Genomic DNA, 21,922 nt, shown 5'->3' with positions numbered 1-21,922 from the left:
AGACATACTCATTACCCAGTGGAGAACTGTTCGACCTAGCCAACCCCAGCAGTGTCTTAAGGCTAACCACACTCTTCATTGATGGGCTAATCTGATCTGTCAGAGCTCTGTCCTCATTCACTTTCCTTGCCCTCAAGCTGAAACTGCTTCCCATTTTCTCTTTTATCTCAGTTACAGCTTTTTTTCCTGTAAATTCGTGCTGTTGCCTTAGTTTTAATTTCCGTTATCACTAAAGCAAGTTACCACACATATTTTTTTATCAAGAGGAAGGATGTTTTTCTTCTGAGATTACGGGAAAGAAGTTAAGGATATTCACACATACACACTTAATGACCTTAATTTTGTCGTCTTTACTCTAAAGAAGTGACACTGCCAGCTGATGACAGCGAAGAAGGTGCTGTGTGGAGTGTAATGATAAAGACTTGGAATGAGATTTGTGGGGATGGGACAGAAGCTAACTAGAAACAAGTGAAAAGATTATCCAGAAGATGAGGAGAACTTTGCATAATTTGTGTGGTGTAGATTCAATGGTTAAGCAAATTTCAGTGGTCTGAAATTTATGAGCGTAGATGGAAAATGATTGTTTGATCAAAGGCTGATCAGTGATCAATGATTTGAGGATCTAAGGCTGAGGCTAATCAGAGTGGGTTTGGCTGAGTACAGCTGATGTGATGGCCTGTCTTTCTCAGGCCTAATCGGACCAGTAGCAAGTCAAGAGGGTTAGGATAAAATGAGAGGAAAAGAACCCAAGCAACAACAAGTTTTAATGGTTGTGTAGTGCATTGCTGATAATCCTGACAGAATGAGAAGAATTGTACATTATAAGGAAGAGGAAAGATTTCATAGATGGATAATTTTTAAGATATAAAAATATTGATGTAAATTGATGAAATTGAGCCATTCCTGGCTAAAATTAAGGAGGGAGATGCAGAATTTGGATTAGTGGAAAGAATAGGACCCCACACTCTTAAGGCTACCATGGTTCCTACCTTTTATAAAAATATAATGAAATTATATCCCATTGACTATAGTAAAACCTGGGTAAATTAAGCGAGAAAAGTTGTACAACTATCTTCGTGTGCTTCTTTCTTCTCCTGTGTTCTAACTACAAGTGAGTTTTTGCATTCACTACAATATCACCATTGAAGGTCATTTCAGTATCTGCTTTTTGACTTTTGTATTGCCTTAAAATGTTTTATGTGACTGTAATTACTAATGTATTTCTACTGAAAATGTATTTGAGAAATATTTGTTGCATTTTTTTCCCATAGTGTCTCAAGTTCTTTTGTAAGAACTCAAAGTTAAAATGAAAGAGGAAAATGTTCAGAACTCATAAAATTTTTACTCACAACTTTAATGATGTGGTTAGTAGTTCAGATCAAACACCATCAGAATAAAACTATACAGCAAAAAATACCTGTAAGTTACCATTAAACTATGGTAAACCCAAATCATTTCTAGGAATTACCAGGCTGGGCTCAATCCATTTTGCTATATAATAAACACAACTCATCCCAGAGTGATGTAGACACTGGAGATAGTATTCACTGGCACAATACAAAGCTTCTGAAATGTGTCCTAATACCCAAAAGAAAGTAAAGAAATACTCACATGATCAATGCTGAGTAGGTTTGTGGTCATCTTTCAACTGTGAAAAGATGAGCAATAGGCTCTTAGTTTATCCTGTCAATCATCAATATTTTATTGAGCATATATAGCACTCTGAACATTGTGCTAGGTAGGCCAGATAAAAAGAATGGATTTCGAATGCACAATCTACTGAGATAAACACATTGCTGACATGCAACTATAAGACAGTTTGATATAAATAATGATAAAGGAATGTAGGCAAAGTGTTATGGAGTATGAATATCACTTAAACACTTAGCATTTCCTTGTTCTTCTGAAAAATCTAAGGCATGAGGGAAAATCTAGGATAAAAAATTGAAAACATTGAAATTTCTGGCAACCTTGGAGACACAGACCAAAGAGATTTCTCCGGGCTGCTGAAAGCAGTCAGAGTGATACAGAAGCTCCACAGGAGGAAGGGAGAGAAACTGAAGAGAGAGCCCTGAAATAGCACATCAAAAGGAAAAGCACAAAATACTCTTACTGAAGAAGCACACATCTAGAAATGGGAAAGCACAGCCAGCAGGCAACAGAACACACTAGACCAACTTTGATTCACAGAAGTACAAGATGTGTTGTGTATGTGAAAGTGCTCAAGTTGAATTTGCAGAAGCAGTGTTTTTGTAGAGCTGAGACAAAAAGAGGCTTTACTTCTGAAAAAGAACTTACCTGGAATCGTCCTTTCTACAGAAAGCTCGGGCAAAAAACTAGTTAGGAAAAAACTTTTAAATAGTGATGTGTTTTTAAAAATCAATAAATACAGCACCTAAACAAGATACACTAAGAAAAAATGTCCAATAAAATTTGAATAAGATAACTTAAAATATATAACACATAAAAATACAGCATAAGAGGGCCAGGGATTTAGCTTAGTGGTTCCACCACCTGCCTCACAAGTGCAGGTTTGCGAGTTCTATCCCGAGTACCAAAATATATATATATAGCATAAGAGAAAGGGAAGAAGATTCCAGCAAAATATAGATGCTGAAGAAACAATGATAGCCATTCCTAATAAAAATTCTTTGAAAATTATGATTAAGAAAGAACTCCCACTGCATAATAGAGTCTACATAATTTACAGCAAAAATCACACTTATCGGTGAAAGACTAAATATTTTTTTCTTAAGGTCAGGAATGGGGCAATGAGGCTCACTGTTTCCCCTTCAGTTTAACATTGTTCAAGGGGTTCTAGGTGAAAAATGTCTAGAACTAATGAAATGAGTTTAGTCAACAAACATTCAAGATATAATATTAATAAGAAAATATTAATATTAAAATATAAACATTTTATATATGTGCAGTAAACAATTGTAAATTGAAATCTGGAAAACACCATTTCCAATAACATTAAAATGTATTAAATACTTAGAAATAAATTTGACAAAAGATGTGCAAGATCTATGTGCTGAAAACAACAAAACACAGCCAGAAATTAAATAAATGGAGAGATTTCCTATGTCATGGATTTGAAGACTCGGTATTCCCTAAATAACAATTCTCTCCACCTGGCCTGTAGTTCTAAACCAACCTCCATCTTTAAGCAAGTTATTTGGTAGAAGTGGAATCATTACTCTGAAATCTATATGGAATGTAAAGGATTTAAGAAAACCAAAATAATTTCTAAAACCAGAGTTGAAGGTCTGATATTACCTTGTTTTAATACTCATTATGAAGGTTCAGTAATTATTGGTACAGTACAGTAATTTTTGGTACAACTATTGGTGCAGTAATTATTGGTATAACAAGAGAAAACTAGAACAGTGGAACAGCAGAATTTGGAAATAGATCTGCACACTTATAGGATTAATTGATGCTCAACAAAGAGACTACAACATTCAAGTGGGAAAAAGAATAGTCTTATCAACAAATGGCATTAAAATATTTAGGTAGTAATATGTCTCTAAAAATAATCAGCCTTGAGTCATCTCATGCCATGTACAAAAATAGTTTTAAAATGGATCGTGGACCTCAATGTAAAAGATAAGTATAAACCTTCTAGAAGAAAATTCAAGAAGGAATTTTTGTGTTCTCAGGTTTGGTATATGTTTCTTCAATATGACACAAGAGCAGTAAAAAACCTTTAAAATTACTTCATCAAAATAAAAAACTACTTAAAAGAACAGTTAAGAACTTGAAGGCAAGTCACACAGGAGGAGGAAACATTTGCAAAATCTCATCTGCCAGTGGACTTCTATGTGGAATATATAATGATTTTATAATCTCTAATAAAAAACAGACACTACAGTGTAAGAACAGACATTTGAATACTGCATCAAAAGGTATAGTGATAAAAGGTGTCATTGATCATTGAAGAAGTGCAAATTATAACCACGGTGAGGCACTACTCTACACTCTCATGAATACAATTAAAATGGTTGTTCATGCTGAGTTGTCTAGAATATGGAAAAGCTATTGAAATGTAAAACGGTAAAATGACTTTGGAAAGCAGTTTGGCAGTTTTTTAGAAAGTTAAACAGATAGCTACCACGTGATCGAGACATTACATGCTAGGTAATGTCCAGGGACTACACAAGAGACATGCAAGCTTATGTTTACACAAACACTTGTACTTGAGTGCTGAAATTCTTTGTTCCTACTAGCCAAAATTCAGAAGCTATCCAGATGACCATTAGTAGATGAAACGACACAATGTAGGATGTCATTCAGTGGAAAATGACTTAGCAATAAAAAGGAATGAATTTTTGATTCACATAGCAACCAGATGAATTCCAAAATAATTCTTCCTATATAAAGAAGCTAGACAAAAAGATTGACTGTTATAAAATTTCAATTAATATAAAATTATAGAAAATGTATCTATGCTGAAAGTAAGCAAGTCAGTGGTTGTCTGTAGATCAGTTATACAGATAAGCCAATGTCATATGTGTGACATTTATCAAATTGTACACTTGAAATATACCCAGTTTTCTGTTTGACAGTTTTATCCCAGTTAAGCTGTAAATTAGAAAAATGTCCGTAGAGATGAGAAAAAGTATATATACACTTCTATACATTAAAAAATTTTAGTAAGCCATTTTTGTGAAGGAAGATCCAGAAATAGAAATACAGGAATTTTTGAAGAGATTCTGAGACAGCAGGAGATGATAAAATACCTGAAATCTCTGAAGTGTGATTTAGCAGAATTCAGGAAATAAATGTGACAAAGAAATGAAATCACAGATTTGGAAATAACAAAGGCAAATTGTTACTTTGGTAAAACATAGGATATTGAGGAAACTATTAACAAACTATTAACTCTGAGCTCAATGCAGGCTACCAGATATGATCTTTGGCTAAAAATAATTTTTACATTTTTAGATGGCAAAAGAGAAATGGAAGAATACATAACAGCAACTATATGTGGCCTGTGAAGTCTATAAAGTTTTTAACATCTACCCTTTTATAGAAAAAGTTTGCTGCTTTCTGATATAGAGGGGAAATGTGGAATAGCAAATGAAATGAATAGAAATTAGGAAAGAATTGCTTATAATTACAAACAAATGGTAATAGAAGTAGGAAAAGGAGGTATAATATTTGCATAAGTGGAAAATCTAAAGACAACAGTAATGGAGGAGTATATTTTAAAAATGTGAATCAGGAACACATTTAATGAAAATAAAACGAAGCTACGTATTTGAAATTGCTATAATTCAAGTTAGGGAAAAATGTCACAGAATTGCCAACTACAGAGGATATTTTAGTAAAGATACAAAATTGTAGAGATAAATACAGATTTCTTTGACCAACAAGCATAAAGATCAAGTCCCTTATGGAGACAAAACAATTTAATTTGGCTGCAGATTTCTCTGTCCAACACACCCCAAAACACCAGCTCCTAGTGATATGAAGAGCCACAAGATCCTCATGAAAAGGGGTTGCAAGCTAAACTTCCATATTCATCAAACTATTTTTCAGTTGAAAAATCTATGCATGTGTGTGTGTGTGTGTGTGTAGAGAGAGAGATCTATGGATATATATATATATATATATATATATATATATATATATGTTTGTTTTTTGTTTCTTTTTTTTTGAACAGGGTCTTACTTTGTAGTTCCAGCTGGACTTGAACTCACTAATTAGCTTAGGCTGGCCTTGAACTCACAGAAATACTCCTTCCTTAGCCTCTGCTGTGCTGGGATTATAGCTGTTTGCCACTAAGCCAGGCCTCAGATAAATAGTTTTTAAAGTAGGAAAAAAAAAAAAACCCAACAAAAAACAAAAACACAAACCTCTGGCAATATTTTCTCCTGATCTCTTTCTGAGAAAACTCCCAGAGATCAAACTAACCAGCAGACGATACCTGAGAATTCTACAGCACAGTACTGGGCTTAGCAATACAAATGAGACAGAGACGTGGCATTAATTATTGAATTAAATGTAGAAATAATTCACCCAGCAAAAAGGAAAGTCAAAAAATGAAAGGTGAAACATAGTTTACTATTTGCCTGACTGTCATAGGAGATCAAGAGGTATCATTTAAGCATATTTTTTAGTACATGTCAACACTGGGGAAGACCATATTATTGATACATACCAGATACAGTAGTGGAAGAAAAGAATATAGCCACAGGAGAAAAAAAAGGAAAATACAATGGATCAGCCAGGCATGGTGGCACTCGCCTGCTATCCCGGTACTCTAGGAGGATGATATAGGAAGATTGCAAATTTGAGCCCAGCCTGGGCAACTTAACAAATTACCAAGACTCTGTTTCAAAATAAAAAAGTAAAAGGTTTGGGTTGTAGCTCAGTGTGGAAGTCCTGGGTACAATCCCCAGTATTGCAAATATCACCAAGAATAAAGAATTTGAAATTCTTAAAATAAAATTTTAAGAATTAAATAAATAAAGAAATAAAATTTAATTCTTAAAATAAAATTAGTTTAGTATGACTAATGACAAATGTGCCTGTTCATAAATGTAAATGGCTTGAATTTAATCACAGATTTAAAAGAAACTTCAGTTTGTATCACTAAGCAATTACAAATCCTGTACTGTGTACATGACACACATGTCTAAAATGATAATGCAGGTCTAAAGTGTTATTTCAGGTATGTCTGCACAAAGAAAATAGGAGCCCAGCCTAGTATCAGAAAAATTGAAGTTCAAGGTGGAAACATAAAACAATTCAAAGAAGCATTAGGTTAAAAGCTTTAGTTACAATGAAGACCGTCAGTTAGAAAGATCTCACATCAGTAGTATAGTGTGACATTCCATCATGCAAAACCCAGGAGAGATACATGGGAAGAAACACAGTCAGGCTTATAATAGGAGACTGTAATTTGCTTTTAGCCCAGGCAGTCATAAATAATCAGTGATAGAAATGAGTAATGTATATATATAATTGATATATAGCAAACTCTCTACTTTTAAAATAATATAATTTTTTTTAGATCTCTTGGAAGTCACAACAATGACCGTATGCTAGGTCACCTAAAACTTAGTCAAGAAAATCGAGTACTCTCTATCACAATTACAACAGCATAATACTTTTGATCCAGAAATTTAACTTTTAGAAAATTATTGTGTAGCCATACTCATCCTAATGTGAAATTATTTATTTATGAGGTTAGTCCCTGCAAAATTGTTTATATGGTAAAAGATTGGAAAGATCTAAATGTCTATTAACAGATCTGGATGAATACATTTCTGTAAAGAGCACTGGAATGTAATACAGCGATAGAAAGGAATAAAGTGCTTTTACTGAAAGAAAGAATCTGGGATATATCTTCAAAGGAGAAAGCAGATGTAGACTGCAGAATATGCTACCATTTTTCCTTAGCACAGTGAGTGGGCAACTTTATGTGTATATGTGCTTGTATATGATATATAAATAATCTCAGGAGAGATAAACCAGAAAAGGATAGCAGTGGTTACTTGTTAGTGGGATATGACCTGGACACACGGATAATGCCATGGTAAAAAGATTTCTTTTTAAAGTGCTTTAAAGGTGGGTGTTGTCTCCTGTGAATATTGTCAGTATAAACATCTCAAAAGAAACAGTGTCATCAGAGCACAGGAGAAGAACAGTGAATTCTCTCTTGGGGACCTGAAGGAGGCCTTTTGGAGGAATAACTTGTGAACTAAGACTTGGAGGAGGGATTTGGAAAGTAGACAAGATTGGAAGGGACGTTCCAGGCTCCAGATAAGGGTTCTCCAAAGGCCTGACAGCAGGAGAGTAGGCCAAGTATACAGGACAGGGCATTAAGTGCATGAGGGCAACATGGAGGTGGCAGAGGGCATGCGAAGCTGCTTAGGAGAGGCACTTAGAAAGATGAAGTCTGAAGGCTGGAGAGAGTTTGCACCTCACCCTCGGTGCTGTTAGGTGACCCTGAGTCGATTGTCTGTGTGCTATTCTGTGTGCTCACTACACAGAAATGATGCTGTCTGTCTAGGCTTCTGTGTCTCCATCCTCACTGCACATTAAAACCTCTTGGGGAATGTTAAATTAAAATTTCAGAACAATTAATTTAGAATTTCAGATTGTAAGGACATAGCATAAAAGTTTTTTTTAAAAAAAGGCCTTTTAGGTTATTTTAATGACTCACATCCAAGAATATCCCTCTCCTTCCTTTCTCCTCTTCTTTGTTTTAATGAAAGGAATACTATGGTGCAGAAAGTGGTTGTGATGTGGGTCTAGAGAACTTGCTGAACTGGAAGCAAGAGATAATAGGAAGTAGTCCATGCGAGTGATGATAAAGGCCTTTAAAAGGAGTAGTGACTTGAAGCCAGTGAAAAATTTTGAATGCATGAAAGGTGTAAGTGAATTTCACAGAGTGTCTGCTGATTAAGTAGAGGAGAGTGAGTGAAAAATATGTGAGGCCTCTGGCACGGATGCCTCTGTGTTTGGGAGAGATTGCCTGAGGAAGGCTTGGTTCAGGTGGTGAACCAGGTGTGGAGGTGAAATAATTCAGTTTTGGAAGGGTTACCTCCACAGCACCTGCAGGTATAAGGAGTATCAGAACACAGAAAAACACACCATTTCAAAACCTGTGTAGGAAAACTGCATCAGAAAAATTTTCATAATAGGTTGGAGCCCTGGTAGGGTACTTGCAAGGGCAAGGTGCATCCTCTGTCCTAGAAAATCTGGAGCCAGATACCACCATGGAGTCTGTTGCACAGTAAAGGGACATGGCATGCCAAAAAGGAGGCGCAAGAAGACAGCTAACTGGCTCAGAGGGCAGGGCTTGCACTACTCCTAAACTGTCTTCTGTGTGTTTCCTTAACCATCGGATCATTGTAGGGTCATGTAGCTTACCAGAAGCTCCTTTTTTCAGAGAGAACAGCTGTTCTGCTTGTCCATAGATGTGTCTTACAGTACTGGGTGTCCCTGTATGCTGCAGCTAAGACAGAATCTCAGTATTTGGCAAACAGAGTCAGTTTCCCTCAGGCTTTTTTTCCCCATTAGATTTATTGGTACATTTAAAGCAAACAATACATGTACATTTATCATTGGGATCTTGTACCTTTACATGAAAGATCTTGGTTCTTATTTTTCCCCATACCCCTGCCCTCCACTCACCCCTTTATCCTTCCCTATTTACAAAGACTTTGTTTCCATTTTTTCCTTTTTTCACATTTCTTCTTTCCCCTTATTTCCCTTCCCCTCCCCTTTCCTCTTCTCCTTTAGCCATTTTCCTCCTGTTTCACACTATCAATTTTACCATTTGAACCTTATTTACACCTTTTGTTTTTCATACCAGAGAAACTGTTCGTTATTTAGTCAAGTATGTCCTATTTATTTCACTTAAGAGTATAGCCTCACTGTGCATCCCTTTAGCTATAAATGTTTCTAGTTTCTCATTCTTTATGGCTGTGAGTAGTACTCCATTTTATAGAAAAACCACATCTTTTTTATCCGGTCTCCAGTTGGTGGGCATTTGGGTTGTTTCCAAGCTATAGCTATTACAAACTGTGCTGCTATAAACATGAGTGAGCATATATTACTGCGGTAGGATTCTTTTAGTTTGTTTGGAAAGATACCCAGCAGAGGGATGGCTGGGTCAAATGGGACCTCTAATCCCAGTTCTTTGAAGTATCTCCATATTGATTTCCATAGTGGTTGCACTAGTCTGCACTCCCACCAACTATGGAGAAGGGTTCCTTTCTCCCCGACAGCCCCGCCAACATTTGTTATTGGTTGATTTCTTGATAGCAGCCATGCTTTGTGAGGTGAGGTGGAATCTCAGGGTTGCTCTCATCTGCATCTCTCGAATGACTAGTGATGTCAAACATTTTTTCATATATTTATTTTCTGCTTTTACTTGTTTGTCTGAAAAATGTCCGCTCATCTCAGATGCCCATTTTTAAAAATTTGGTCCTTGTATTTGGGGGGGGGGTCTGATTTTTTTTGAGTTCTTTATATATTCTAGATAAGAGCCCTTTGAGGAGTAGCTGGTAAAATTTTTTTCCCACATTGTAGGCTGTCTCTCAGCTCTCTTGGTAGTTTCTGTCACACTGCAAAAACTTTTTAATACAATGAGATCCCAGTTGTTGATTCTTTGTGCAAGTTCTCATGCTGCTGAAGATTTGTTCATAAAGTCTTTTCGTATGCCAATGTCTTTGAGAGTTGTACCTAATTTATTTTCCAGTAAGTTTAGTGTTTCGGTTTTGATGGTTAAATCTTTAATCCACTTGGACTTTAGTTTAGAGAATGGTGAAAAATAGGGATCTAGTTTTAATCTTTGGCTGGTTGAAATCCAGTTTTTCCAGAACCATTTATTGAAGAGGCTATCTTTCCTCCAGTGAGGATGGTTGGCTCCTTTGTCAAAGATGAGATAGGTAGCTGAGTATATCTGATGTTGTTTCTGAATTTTCTAATCTATTCCATTAATCACAGTGGTTTTGTAGTATAGTTTCAAATTGGGAATTGTGATACCCCATGTCATGGCTCTTCTGGTTCCAAATGAATTTTGGATTGTTTTCTCAAGTTTTGTGAAATACACTCTTGGGATTTCAGTTGGAATTGCACTGAATCCGTATAGTAGTTTTGGAAATATGGCCATTTTCACTATGTTAATTCTTCCTACCCAGGAGCAAGGGATTTCTTTCTATTTTCGTATATCTTCATCACTCTCTTTTTTTTCAGGGTGCTGTAGTTTTCTGCATAGAGGTCTTTTGTCTCCTTCACTAGATTGATTCCTAAATATTTCATTCTTTGGATGTTATTGTGAAAGGAATCATTTCCCTAATTTCTCTCTCAGTGAGTCTGTTATTTGTGTACAAGAAGGCTATTGAGTTTTAAGTGTTGACCTTGTATCCAGCAACTCTACTCAATCTGTCAATTAAGTCTAGAAGTCTTTTGGCAGAGTTTTTTTGGTTTTCTATGTAGAGTATCATATCATCAACAAATAGTGACAGTTTAACTTCTTCCTTTCCTATCTTTATTCCTTTTATTTCTTTCTCTTATCTAATTGCTCTGGCTAATGTTTGTAGAACTACGTTGAACAGGAGTGCTGATAATATAAATCCTTGCATTGTTCCTGGTTTTAGTGTGAAGGTTTTCAGTTTTTGACCATTTAGTATGATATTGGCTGTTCATTTTTCATAGACAGCCTTCATCAGGTTCAGATAAAGATCATCTATTCCAATTTTCTGTAGGGTTTTTATCTTGAATGGGTGTTGAATTTTGTCAAATGATTTTTCTGCATCTATTGAGGTGATCATATGATTTTTGTCCTTGACTCTGCAAATATAGTGTATTACATTTATTGATGTATGTATGTTGAACTGTCCTTGCATCCCTGGGATAAATCCAACTTGGTTAGAGTGTGTGATGTTTTTGATGATCTTCTGCATTCTGTTTGCCAGTATCTTGTTGAAGATTTTGCATCTATGTTCATTAGGAAGATTGACCTGTAGTTCTGTTTTTTGGTTTGGTTTTTCCCTGGTTTTGGAATCAAAGTAATACTTGCTTCCAGGAATGAATTTGGAAGTACTGCTTCCTTTTCAATTTCATTGAAGAATTTAAAGAGTAGTGGCAATAGTTCTTCGCTAAGAGTTTTGTAGAATTCAGCACTGAAACCATCAGGACCTGGGATTTTCTTTGTTGGCAATGTTTTAATTATATTTTCAATTCCACTGAATGGAATTGGGGTATTTAGACTTTTTATATCTTTTTTGTTCAACTTTGGAAGTTCATATGTATCGAGGTATCTGTCCATTTCTTCTGTATTTTCCATTTTATTAGAGTACAGGTTTTCAAAGTAGGTATTGAAGATCTTCTGGATTTCTGGTGGATCTGTTGTGACTTCACCGTTTGCATTCCTGATTGCATGGAACTGAGCCTTTTCTTTCATTTTTTTGAAAGGGTTGGCTAAGGGTTTGTCAATTTTATTCTTTCAGAAAACCAACTCTTCGATTTATTGATTTTGTTTTTGGTATCATTCTCTTAGTCTCCATTCCATTAATTTCTGCTCTGATCTTCACAATTTTCTCCCTTTCATGAGCTTTCAGTTTGTTTTGCTCTTCTTTTTCTAGGAGCTTAAGGTTAAGCATTATGTTGTTTATTTGAGATTGCTCTGTTTTCCTAGTGTGGGCATCACTGCTATGAATTTCTTTCATAGAACTGCTTTCATTGTATCCCATAGATTCCTGTATGTTGTATTGGCATTATTGTTTAATTGTAGAAACTGTCTAATTTCTTCTTTAATTCCTCTGTGACCCAAGGGTTGTTCAGTGGGTTGTTATTTAATTTCCATGTGTTTGTGAAGTTCTTGCAGTTTTTTGTGCTATTGATCTCCAGCTTAATTGCACTATGGTCTGATAATATACAGGGGATAACTTCAATTCCTTTGCATTTACTTAAGCATGTTCTGTGAGCTAGCATGTGGTCTATTTTGAAGAATGACCCATGTGCATCCAAAAAGAATGTATATTCTGATTTTGTGGGGTGAAACATTGTAGACATCTACTAAGTTCATTTGTTCAAAAGCTTGGTTCAGTTTTGTTATTTCATTGTTGATTTTTTTGTTTAGGTGATCTGTCTATTTGTGTCAGTGGGGTATTGAGGTCCCCCACTACAACTGTATTGGTGCTTATTTCATTTTTCATATCCATTAATATTTGTTTTGTATAGTTGGGGGCATTAGTATTTGGTGCATATATATATTTATGATTGTCATTTCTTCTCTTGTATTGTCCCCTTTACAAGGATGTAGTGGCCTTCTTTGTCTCTTAATTAGTTTTGGTTTGAAATCTACTCTGTCTGCAAATAAGATAGCTACCCCCTCTTTTTTCTGGGCTCCTATTGCATGGAGAACTGTTTTCCATCCTTTTACTCTCAGTCTATGAATTTCTTTGTGGATTAAGTGGGTTTTTTTGTATATAACATACTGTTGGATTTTGCTTCTTAATCCATTCTGCTAGCCTGTTTCTTTTGATTGGTGAATTGAGGCCATTAACATTGATGGTTATAACTGCTATGTGTTGACTTTTCATTGTTATGTTATTTTCCTATTCTTGGTTCTTTTATTTTTATTTTCCTCTCTCCCTTTAATTTCTTGCCTTGCCTGTTATATTTGCTTTGTTGGCCCTTATGGAGTTGTGCCTTTCATTTTCTTTTTCCAGGATATTGTTTAGAAGTGTTTGGAGTGCCAATTTGGTGTTCATGAAATTTCTCAGGTGTTCTTTGTTGTGGAAGTATCTTATTTTCCCCTCAGTTTTGAAAGATAGTTTTGCAGGATACATCAGTCTACGTTGGAGATTATTTTCTTTTAGAACTTGAAATACCTCACTCTGGGCTCTCCTTGATTGACGGGTTTGTGTTGAAAAGTGTGCTGTGATTCTGATGGGCTTTCCTTTGCATGTGATTTGTTTCTTTTCTCTAACTGCTTATAGTATTTTGTTCTTCTGTTGGGTTTCTGGGATCTTGATTATTATATGTCTATGTGTGGATTGTTTTTTTTATCATGGCTAGTTGGAACCCTCTATGCCTCAATTATCTGTATGTCAAATTCTTCCCCTCAGTTTGGTAAATTTTCTGTCATTAATTCTGCGAACAGTTGTTTTTTTAATGCCATTTGTAGTTTCTCCTGCTACTTCATGGATTCCTATCAATATTATATTATTCTTCCTTGCATCATCTAAGAGTTGTTGGATGTATGTCTCATGATCCCTTACTGTTTTTTAAGAGATCTCTCTTCATGGTCACTGACTGCAATCCTATCTTCTATATCTGAAATTCTGTCTTCAAATTGCGAATGCTTTCTATCAAGTTTTTAATCTGGATATCTGTTTGAATGTGTTTCATGGATTCCATTTCTTTCCTATGTTGGGCTTCAAGGTTTCCCTTTCTTTCCTACCCTGAGCATTCATGGTTTCTATCATGGTCCCAAGCTTATCTATTTTTCTGATCTGTTTCTGTTCTAGGGTCTCTAATCATGTCTTTCATTCTTCTCACCATCTCTGTGGTTATCTGGGAAATTATTTCTGTTTTGAATTTTTCTAGAGCCTAATTTATCTGTTTTGTTACTTCCTGTGCTATAAGTTCAGGGTGTCCAGACGGTTGACTGTAAGTCTTTTCCACCTCATTTCTCCCAGAGTTTACGTTTGGTGAGGTGGAAGTCTTTTTTGTGCCTTGTTTAAATGTCTTCTCATTTCTATTTTTGTTGTTGGTACTGTCCTTGGTTTAATTCCTGGATTAATACTTTGATCTTCCAGATACAGCTAGTCTTTAGGTTTTGAGTCTCTAGTGACTCTGAGGCAATCTCATTTTCATTATACCAGGAAGGACAAATCATTAGATGTATCACAACACTTAGCCCAAGTGATACAATCAGCAACACAATAGCATTAAGCACAGCTTAGAAAATGACAATTTTGGTAGTTATTAATCTATCATCTTTAACTGTGTGAATTAAATCAAAATCGAGTACTAGCCCATAACATGTTTATATTAAATAAACTCTTCAATATAGCAACTTTACCCTTCAGGATGGGGATTTAGAAGGAGTTGGGGAGGGAGGGATAGATAGGATAGAGAAAGGTTAGAAGTAAGGTCGTAGGACACAGGAAGATCACCTAAACTCTAGGAAGCTGTTGAAGAGAAGAGGAGGAAGACAGAACAAAATATACACAAGAACAGAACTAACGAACAGCCAAAGGAAGGCTACAGACTATAATTACTTTCTTTTAAAACTAATGGCAATGAGAGAAAGAAAAAGAGAAGTAAAGGAAAAGAAAATATAAATCTGTATTAAGATAGAACAGGAAGAAAAAGGGAGTGAAATGAAGATCAAGGTGTAGAGGGAGAGGGAGAGAGAGAGAGAGAGAGAGAGAGAGAGAGAACAGAAAAAAAGGGAAAAATTGAGAAAAGAAAAAGATAAAAATTTTTAAATGATTAAAGATAAGAGAAAAATATTACTTTGAAAATAAAAAAAAAATACAAATAGAAATAAAGGTCCTCCTTCAGGGCATGTCTCTGTTGACACAGCAAGGCATCATGGGCAGGAATGTGCAGATCTTAGTTAATTAGTCTCAGCAAGCCAGCAGCTGTCCCCTGAGGTTCAGGCTGAGTTCTGGCTGCAAGGTCCAAATTGAGATATCTGACCTCCTGCTGGGTTGAACTCTGCAAGGTTCTACTGCAGGTTCCAGCTGTCTTTCCTCTGCAGTTGGACCAGGTTCCCATGTGGGGTGCTGGTCCCTTGTAGTGTGGTATGCCTTTATCACAGAGATTTTCTTCACTTTTCCAGTGGGCTTCAATTTTCATCTAGGAGCCTCAGAGAAGCTCTCTTTCTCTTGTTCACTGGAGGGGGTGGGGCATGGACCCAACTGTGTTGACACCTGTGCTGCTGGGCTGCTCTGCTAGGCTGGGCTGAAGGGGGGGGGGCTACCAGAGGTTCTCCTACTGCTTACCTGCTCCTCTGTCCCCCTCAGGCTTTTAAAGTTCAGGTCTGTAGTTCTGAGCCCAGCAGAACTGCTGCTGCAGGTCAAGATTCACTGCAGAGCCTGAGCCCAGTAGGTGGAGAGCAGGGCTCTTGACAGAGGAGAAAGGAAGGCTGTGGAGGCAAGACCCAGACAGTGTTTGAAACAGCAGTGCCCTGAAGCTGCTCAGAACTGACACCTGATCTGAATGATCTGATCTTTAACTAACCATTAGTTAAAACCATTGGCATGTCTGGGGCTGCCAACTCACTGTTAATCTCAACATTGTCATGGTATCTAAACAGAGATGGGTGCAGGGTGCTGTCTTGATTCTTATTTAAGAAATGAAGAACACCAAATCACTATAATGTGCCACTTGAAAATTATTTTTATTACATTTACCTTAATGATTTTTTTTTCTATCAAAGTTGCAGTTGATACCAACGGGCAGGATCACTGAGTTCATTTCTACCTGCTCTGTTTCAGAGTGTAAGGTGAGTAAATCAGTGTAGGATGGAGCCAATTGTGTCACATTTCCATGTCAGTGTGATGACATCGAGGGCGAGGCATTGCCATGGGTTGTGAGGTTCAGAAGTTTCCGTTATCTCATTGCCTGGAAGTGATGGCTGTTTAAAACATCTTACTGTATTTATTTCCATAATTTTCTGCGAGATATTAATGCAGTCTGTGGATTTATATTTACCTATAAATGTGTTGTATATGTAATTCCTACATTGTTTCTCATGTTGATAAATGACATATAAGATTTCTTTTGGGGGGGTTACTGGTCCTTGTGCTTGTGAGACAGGCAGAGGAACCACTGAGCCAAATCCCCAGCAATATAAGATATTTTAAAATGTCTGTTATTATCTAAAATTCAAAATGTAGAGACCCTTTTGAACCTTAGAACTACTTTAAAAGAGAATAGTTGTGAAGACTTAAAGTCTCTTGGTCATATCAGCCACACACACAAATGTGTGGGAAACTATTTAAATTTTAATTATTTATATGTCTTAACAGGCAGATAATGGATTCATAAGCTCTAGTTAACCTTTAGATAGATAGATATACATAATATATTTTATTTCTTTAGTGAATTTCTTAACTATTCACTTTAACTAGTAGGTGTCTTTTTAGTTTGTGTTTTCTTTATTTGCCTCTTCTGGTGGGATATCAAAGAATCAGGGACTCATACACTCAGTAATAAGTTGAAGCCAACTCCCCCTTTTATAGGAATTTATTTGTGACCACTCTATATTAAATTGCAGAATCAGCTGCAGGGTTTACCCATTTTATTTATACTAAATTATCACAGAGTCTGACAGTAAGACCAGCAAAGGGATTCTCCTGGAGTGGAAAGCTGTAAGAATCACATATAAGTGAATTTCCCTGAGAAATAGGTTATAAATGTGTTTCAAAAAGCCCCTAAAATAATAATATAACCTCATGTATTGAGATTCTGGCTACACATAAGCAAACTAGTGTCCACTGAGTAGCATGACTTTACCAAAATGACGGTTGTTTATATGAAGGACAACAGGAGCCAAAAGCCTAAGCCCTCTGCCTTGAGGGGAGAGGGTTTGCTGACCAGCAGACCTTAGGGCAGTGGTGGATCACAACATACTTAGGAGTTCCTGAGCGTCGCTCATGCTGTACCCTAAAGGTGTCTCCTTCTGCCAGTTATTTTTAGTTTCTTAGAAAGCAGACCCATGTTTTATAGTTCTCTTAGCAAATGTGTCCTTATCAGAGGAAGCAGCAGCCATCAAAGGGCAGAAAGCAGGATGTGGACTGGGGTAGGGGTTCGGGAGACAGCCTTGTGTGCACAAGAGAGTCGAAGGCAAGTAAACCTGTGTTGGGAGGAAGTCAGGATGCACAGTATGTTTTCAGTTTGGGATCTTCTTCTTCACCCTCAAAATTGGATTTTTGACTGAACCCAGCTCTGCAGCTATTTCTGAATCAAACTTTTTTTTTTTTTTGGATCCTTGCACTTGCGAGGCAGGCTCCAGAACCACTGAGCTAAAATCCCTGACCCTGAATCAAACTCTTAATGAACCGTTATTATACATTTGCTAAAATGACTTTCTAAACTTTTGATTTTTATTTTTTTTATAATACTAGGGATTGAACCCAAGGCCTTGGCACTGAACTACAGCTCCAGCCCTATTTTTAATTTTCAGTTTTGTGACAGGGTCACACTAAGTCACTAAGTTGCCCAAGGTGGGTTCTAACTTTCCATCTTCCTGACTTGGCCTCCCAGAGTTCTCAGATTACAGCTGTGTACCAACCACGCCTGGCTTGACTTTTAAACTATTTATTAGTAGTAAGAAATATCATCTAGTATAATGTTATGAGGGAAATGATTATCCACTATAAATGACCCAGCTACCAAACAATAAAAACATGTTTTTTTACTCTTTAAGGAAAATCCCCAAACTCGAAAAATCAGGCCTCCTTCAGGTGATAACTTGAGGCATGCATCACTTTCATCCTTTGAGCTCTCGCTTAGCCAAGGAAGCCAGAAAAGAAATGCAGATGGTGCAGATTCTGATGTGGAATTCATTTCAGAAACTAAAATTATAAAGAAGTCTATGCAGAAAAAAATGAAACTGCAAGAGCAGAGAACTGCCGCAGCTTTTCCAAGAAACGTCAAACCAGCAGAGATATCCCAGGTATTCTCCTCTTTGTGCTTATTCACAAAATGTATAATAATTCATTGTTCTGGAAACAGCATTTTATAAAGGTTTTGCTTCTTTTTTTACATTTTTAAAGCACTCTAATTATAGGATATACATTGCAATCTGTATTTTCAGGACAGGGTCCCAATTTCGATCCCCCCACCCCGGTATTCTCCATTTTGGTTAAAACTCTGATTGCTGATATCAGCACAGTGCCTGAAAAACTCAACCCAGTGAAAGTCTCCCAAAGAAGGCCCAGATAGCAAAAGGATTTTAAGTCTGTATTTAAGAGAGAAATATTCATACAGGACAGACTTTCAGTCTTTAGATTTTTTTGCATTCAGTGCTTTATAGAAAAAGTTCTTAGCTATATAGATTGTTACTCCTGTAATCAAGGTTCTGAGAAAATGGCACATAATATCAATATACAATCAGTATTAAAGTTGCTTTCAACAAATGGACCATTCCAAAGTTTGTTTGCATCCAAATGCATTTTTAAAAGAATTGTAACACATGAATTCTTATAATGTTATCATTATTTAGTTCCTTTTTGAGAATGTACTCTTAGATTCAGTTACTAATACCTACAACTGAGTGGTTGTGCCCTAGGCCAGGGTGAGTGCTGAATAATTACAAGTATTATCTCACCCACTTCCATTTTATATCACTTACAAGCCAAAATTTATTATTTAGTCTATCTACCTTATTCATCAAGCTTAGCTTCTAATGCCTTTCAGTGGTTTCCACAAATTCAATTCACTCTTGGGGGATAAATATGGGCCACCATGGAAAATATTCAAATTAATCACCATAGGTTCTCAAAGCAATATGAACTCATTTGATCCACAAATATCTACTGAGCTTCTACCTGTGTTGTTCCTTGGTGGGTGACAATGAACTATTTTGAACAAGAGTTACTTTCTAGAAATTTCTTACACTTCCTTTTGTAATATCTTTGGCAAATGTGTAGACCTTTTGAAAATCTGTAGTGAACATCTTTACCTCTGATGAAGCCTTTTCTCATTCCATTTTTCAACAGATTAGCCTCTTAAAATATTTTAAATCTATTTCATTAGAATTTTGAAATTTTTACTTCAACATTTTCTTCAGACTGTATGAGCCAAACCAAATCTGTTTACTATCCACAGATTTTTTTTTTTGGCTTCTGTAAATTGTGTTATCCTTAAATGCACAAGTTCATGTAATTAGCATATATTTATTTAACCCTTGCTGTATTCAAAGTACTACATGGTTGTAATATAAAAATCACTTTATAGGTATATTGTTATATCTGTAACCTTGAATTCTAGAACTCATTAACTATTCAATTTTAGGATTCGGGATTTGTTGGCTTATTCTGTATGTACATTGGATACTCTTAAAACATGTAATAGACTGAGAAATTGAGGATGTATACAAGTGTTAAAATACCACATTTTAGACCACTGTGCCTGGCTATTTGGGCAGTTTTTATAATAGAATAGTAAAAATTCTTATAATGAGGGATTTGACTATGTCTGATAAGAAGGGGACATTTTTTTCAGGAAAAAAAGGTCTCTAAGCTTGTAGGATTAGCTCAGTAAAAGAACAACATTTTCAAGGAATATGAACCACACTTGCTGAAGAGAAAGACAAGAATGAATACCAAGTATTGAAACAGGAAGCGGCAGGACAGAGAGATTGAAAGAGTCTTGTTGTGAGATGTGGAGAGGGCAATCCAAACCATCCAGGTCCTACAGACACCAAGAAAAGGTTTCACAACTATCCTAAAAGAAATGGGAATCCATTGGCAAGCTTCATGCAGGGGAGTAGTGCAATCACATATTTTCCTTTAGCAAAGATTGCTCTGGTTGCATTTGGAGGAAAGGTTAGTAGAGAGCAGAGTTGTTGAGAAAAGCAAACACTATTTTGATCCCTACTTGGCTACATAAGAATGAATTTTGAGTCTGGGACATTTTTATACCAAGAGATAAAGAACCCACAAGGACTGTGCTGGGCTTATCTAATTGTTTGGGAATATTATTTTTTGTAGCAAACTCAATGTATGCATCTTTGTTCTGTATAGTGTAAGCATCATATGGCATCTGTTCAATACCACTACTATATTTGTCTTCCTCGGGGAGGAGAGTTCCATTTACTGTGACCAGAGAGGGATGCTCATAAATAGTTTTCTGTGTGTTGGCTACTGGGGTACCTGCTGCTGAGGAGGAGTGATGCACCACCCTTGGAAGCTGATTTTGCTCTCTTTCATTATAAGTAAAGCACTGTTGCTGTACCCAGTGTTTGCCAGCATTTTGTTTCCTTTGGTAAGTCCAATACCAGGATGCAACAGATGGAGGTGTTTAAGAGTCCTCCTGGCTGGGTATTGATTCCATTGTATTTTGCTTAGGAGTCATGCTTATCATGCAGCAATATGAGCTGAACAGTTGGGGACTATTAAAATGGTCTAATGGAGAAATAGCGTGGCTTAGGATGATGGTGATAGAGACTGTCAAACTGCCCTGGCTTGGTGATATATTGGGTCTACAGGGTGAAGCTGAGGGATATGGCAAGAATAAGCACAAATGTAGCTCTTGCACTTGGTGGGATGGTGAAAGATTTTTATCCATTGAAATAGGCAGTACTACAAAGTGCTGGACATGGAGAGGATCATGAATTCAGCTTGCATAGTTTGAAACTTGTGAGGACAAATAAGATATTTCATATATGAATCTGGATTCCAGACTTGAGGGTTAAATAGGAGATAAATTTGTGAGAAATTTGCTTCTCTGATTATGAGGGGGTTTCAAGGTAAGAAAAAAAAAGACTAGAGAAACCTCAAAGTTGGAGGATAGGCATACACAGAGAATTGTGGAAGAATTGCCCTTGCAGTATGGGGAGAAACCAGGAATTCATGATATCATTAAAACCAAGAGGGGAAAACAGTGGTGTAAAGAGAGGTGGTCCAAAAGACCATTGTCTGGAGAGGCTACTCGATCAGCCAGTGTCAATCACTCAAGTCAACCAACCAAAGGCCACATTCTTTGACTTAGCTTAACAGTAAGAGGAATGCTCTTAGAACATTGAAGAGGATAAAAACCGGATTTGAACATACTGATTAGCAGAAGCAAGATACAATGGAAGCAAGCTGCAACTCTTGGGGACTTTTGGGAAGGTAAGCTCATTTCACTTCAGAAGATTTGCTATATGAATATCTAGAAGTTAGGTGGACAGATCAGGAGTCCGTGAAAGTCTTTAAAGCACTGGAAATATTAATCTTATCAGGTTTTAAACTGCAGTTGAAACAACTTTGGATTACTTGAGGATTATTTACAATAAATTTCTAACTTTCTGCTCACTAAATGTACTAGGCATTACCACTACCAGGCAGAGGAAGTGCAAATGTCACTAATTTTAATAATAGCCCAAATAACTGGAATTGGGAAGGTATATATGCTCTGAGTAAATCTTACCTTATGCCTCAAAAGCTTGATAAAAATGGGCCTAGAATTAGCTAATATTTTACTTTTTCTGTAACACGGTTATACTGATACAAGCAAGTAATGAATTTATTGTTCTTCCTAGAGAATTGGTTTTTTTAAATCACAACTTTGCTTTTTTCGGAAGGCTCCACTTTATCTGAAACAACTTTCTCATTTCCCAAACAAGAAAAGGTTCCTAGTAAAAATAATATGTCTGTTGTTCTCTGTCCACACTTTTTAATTTCTTTGGATTTTCTCTCATTGCCCTCTGTAAATTTATTTCAGTCAATATATG

The 21,922-nt window shown here is 36.4% G+C and overlaps 1 protein-coding gene across 1 annotated transcript in view; it reads left to right on the top strand.

Moving 5' to 3' along the window:
• The window catches only part of Morc1 (MORC family CW-type zinc finger 1), a 193,912-nt gene that overhangs the window by 117,939 nt on the left and 54,051 nt on the right, over window positions 1-21,922 (top strand). The window contains exons 18-19 of the mRNA XM_010630190.2: window positions 15,920-15,985; window positions 17,912-18,160. Coding sequence (XP_010628492.1) covers window positions 15,920-15,985; window positions 17,912-18,160 — 315 coding nt within the window. The remainder of the gene's footprint in view (window positions 1-15,919; window positions 15,986-17,911; window positions 18,161-21,922) is intronic.

The sequence above is a fragment of the Fukomys damarensis genome, unplaced genomic scaffold (assembly GCF_012274545.1).
Source record: "Fukomys damarensis isolate Sample0158 unplaced genomic scaffold, DMR_v1.0_HiC HiC_scaffold_24, whole genome shotgun sequence".
Classification (NCBI taxonomy): domain Eukaryota; kingdom Metazoa; phylum Chordata; class Mammalia; order Rodentia; family Bathyergidae; genus Fukomys; species Fukomys damarensis.
The sequence above is the reverse complement of the archived record's forward strand: the minus strand, read 5'-3'. Positions and strand labels throughout refer to the sequence as shown.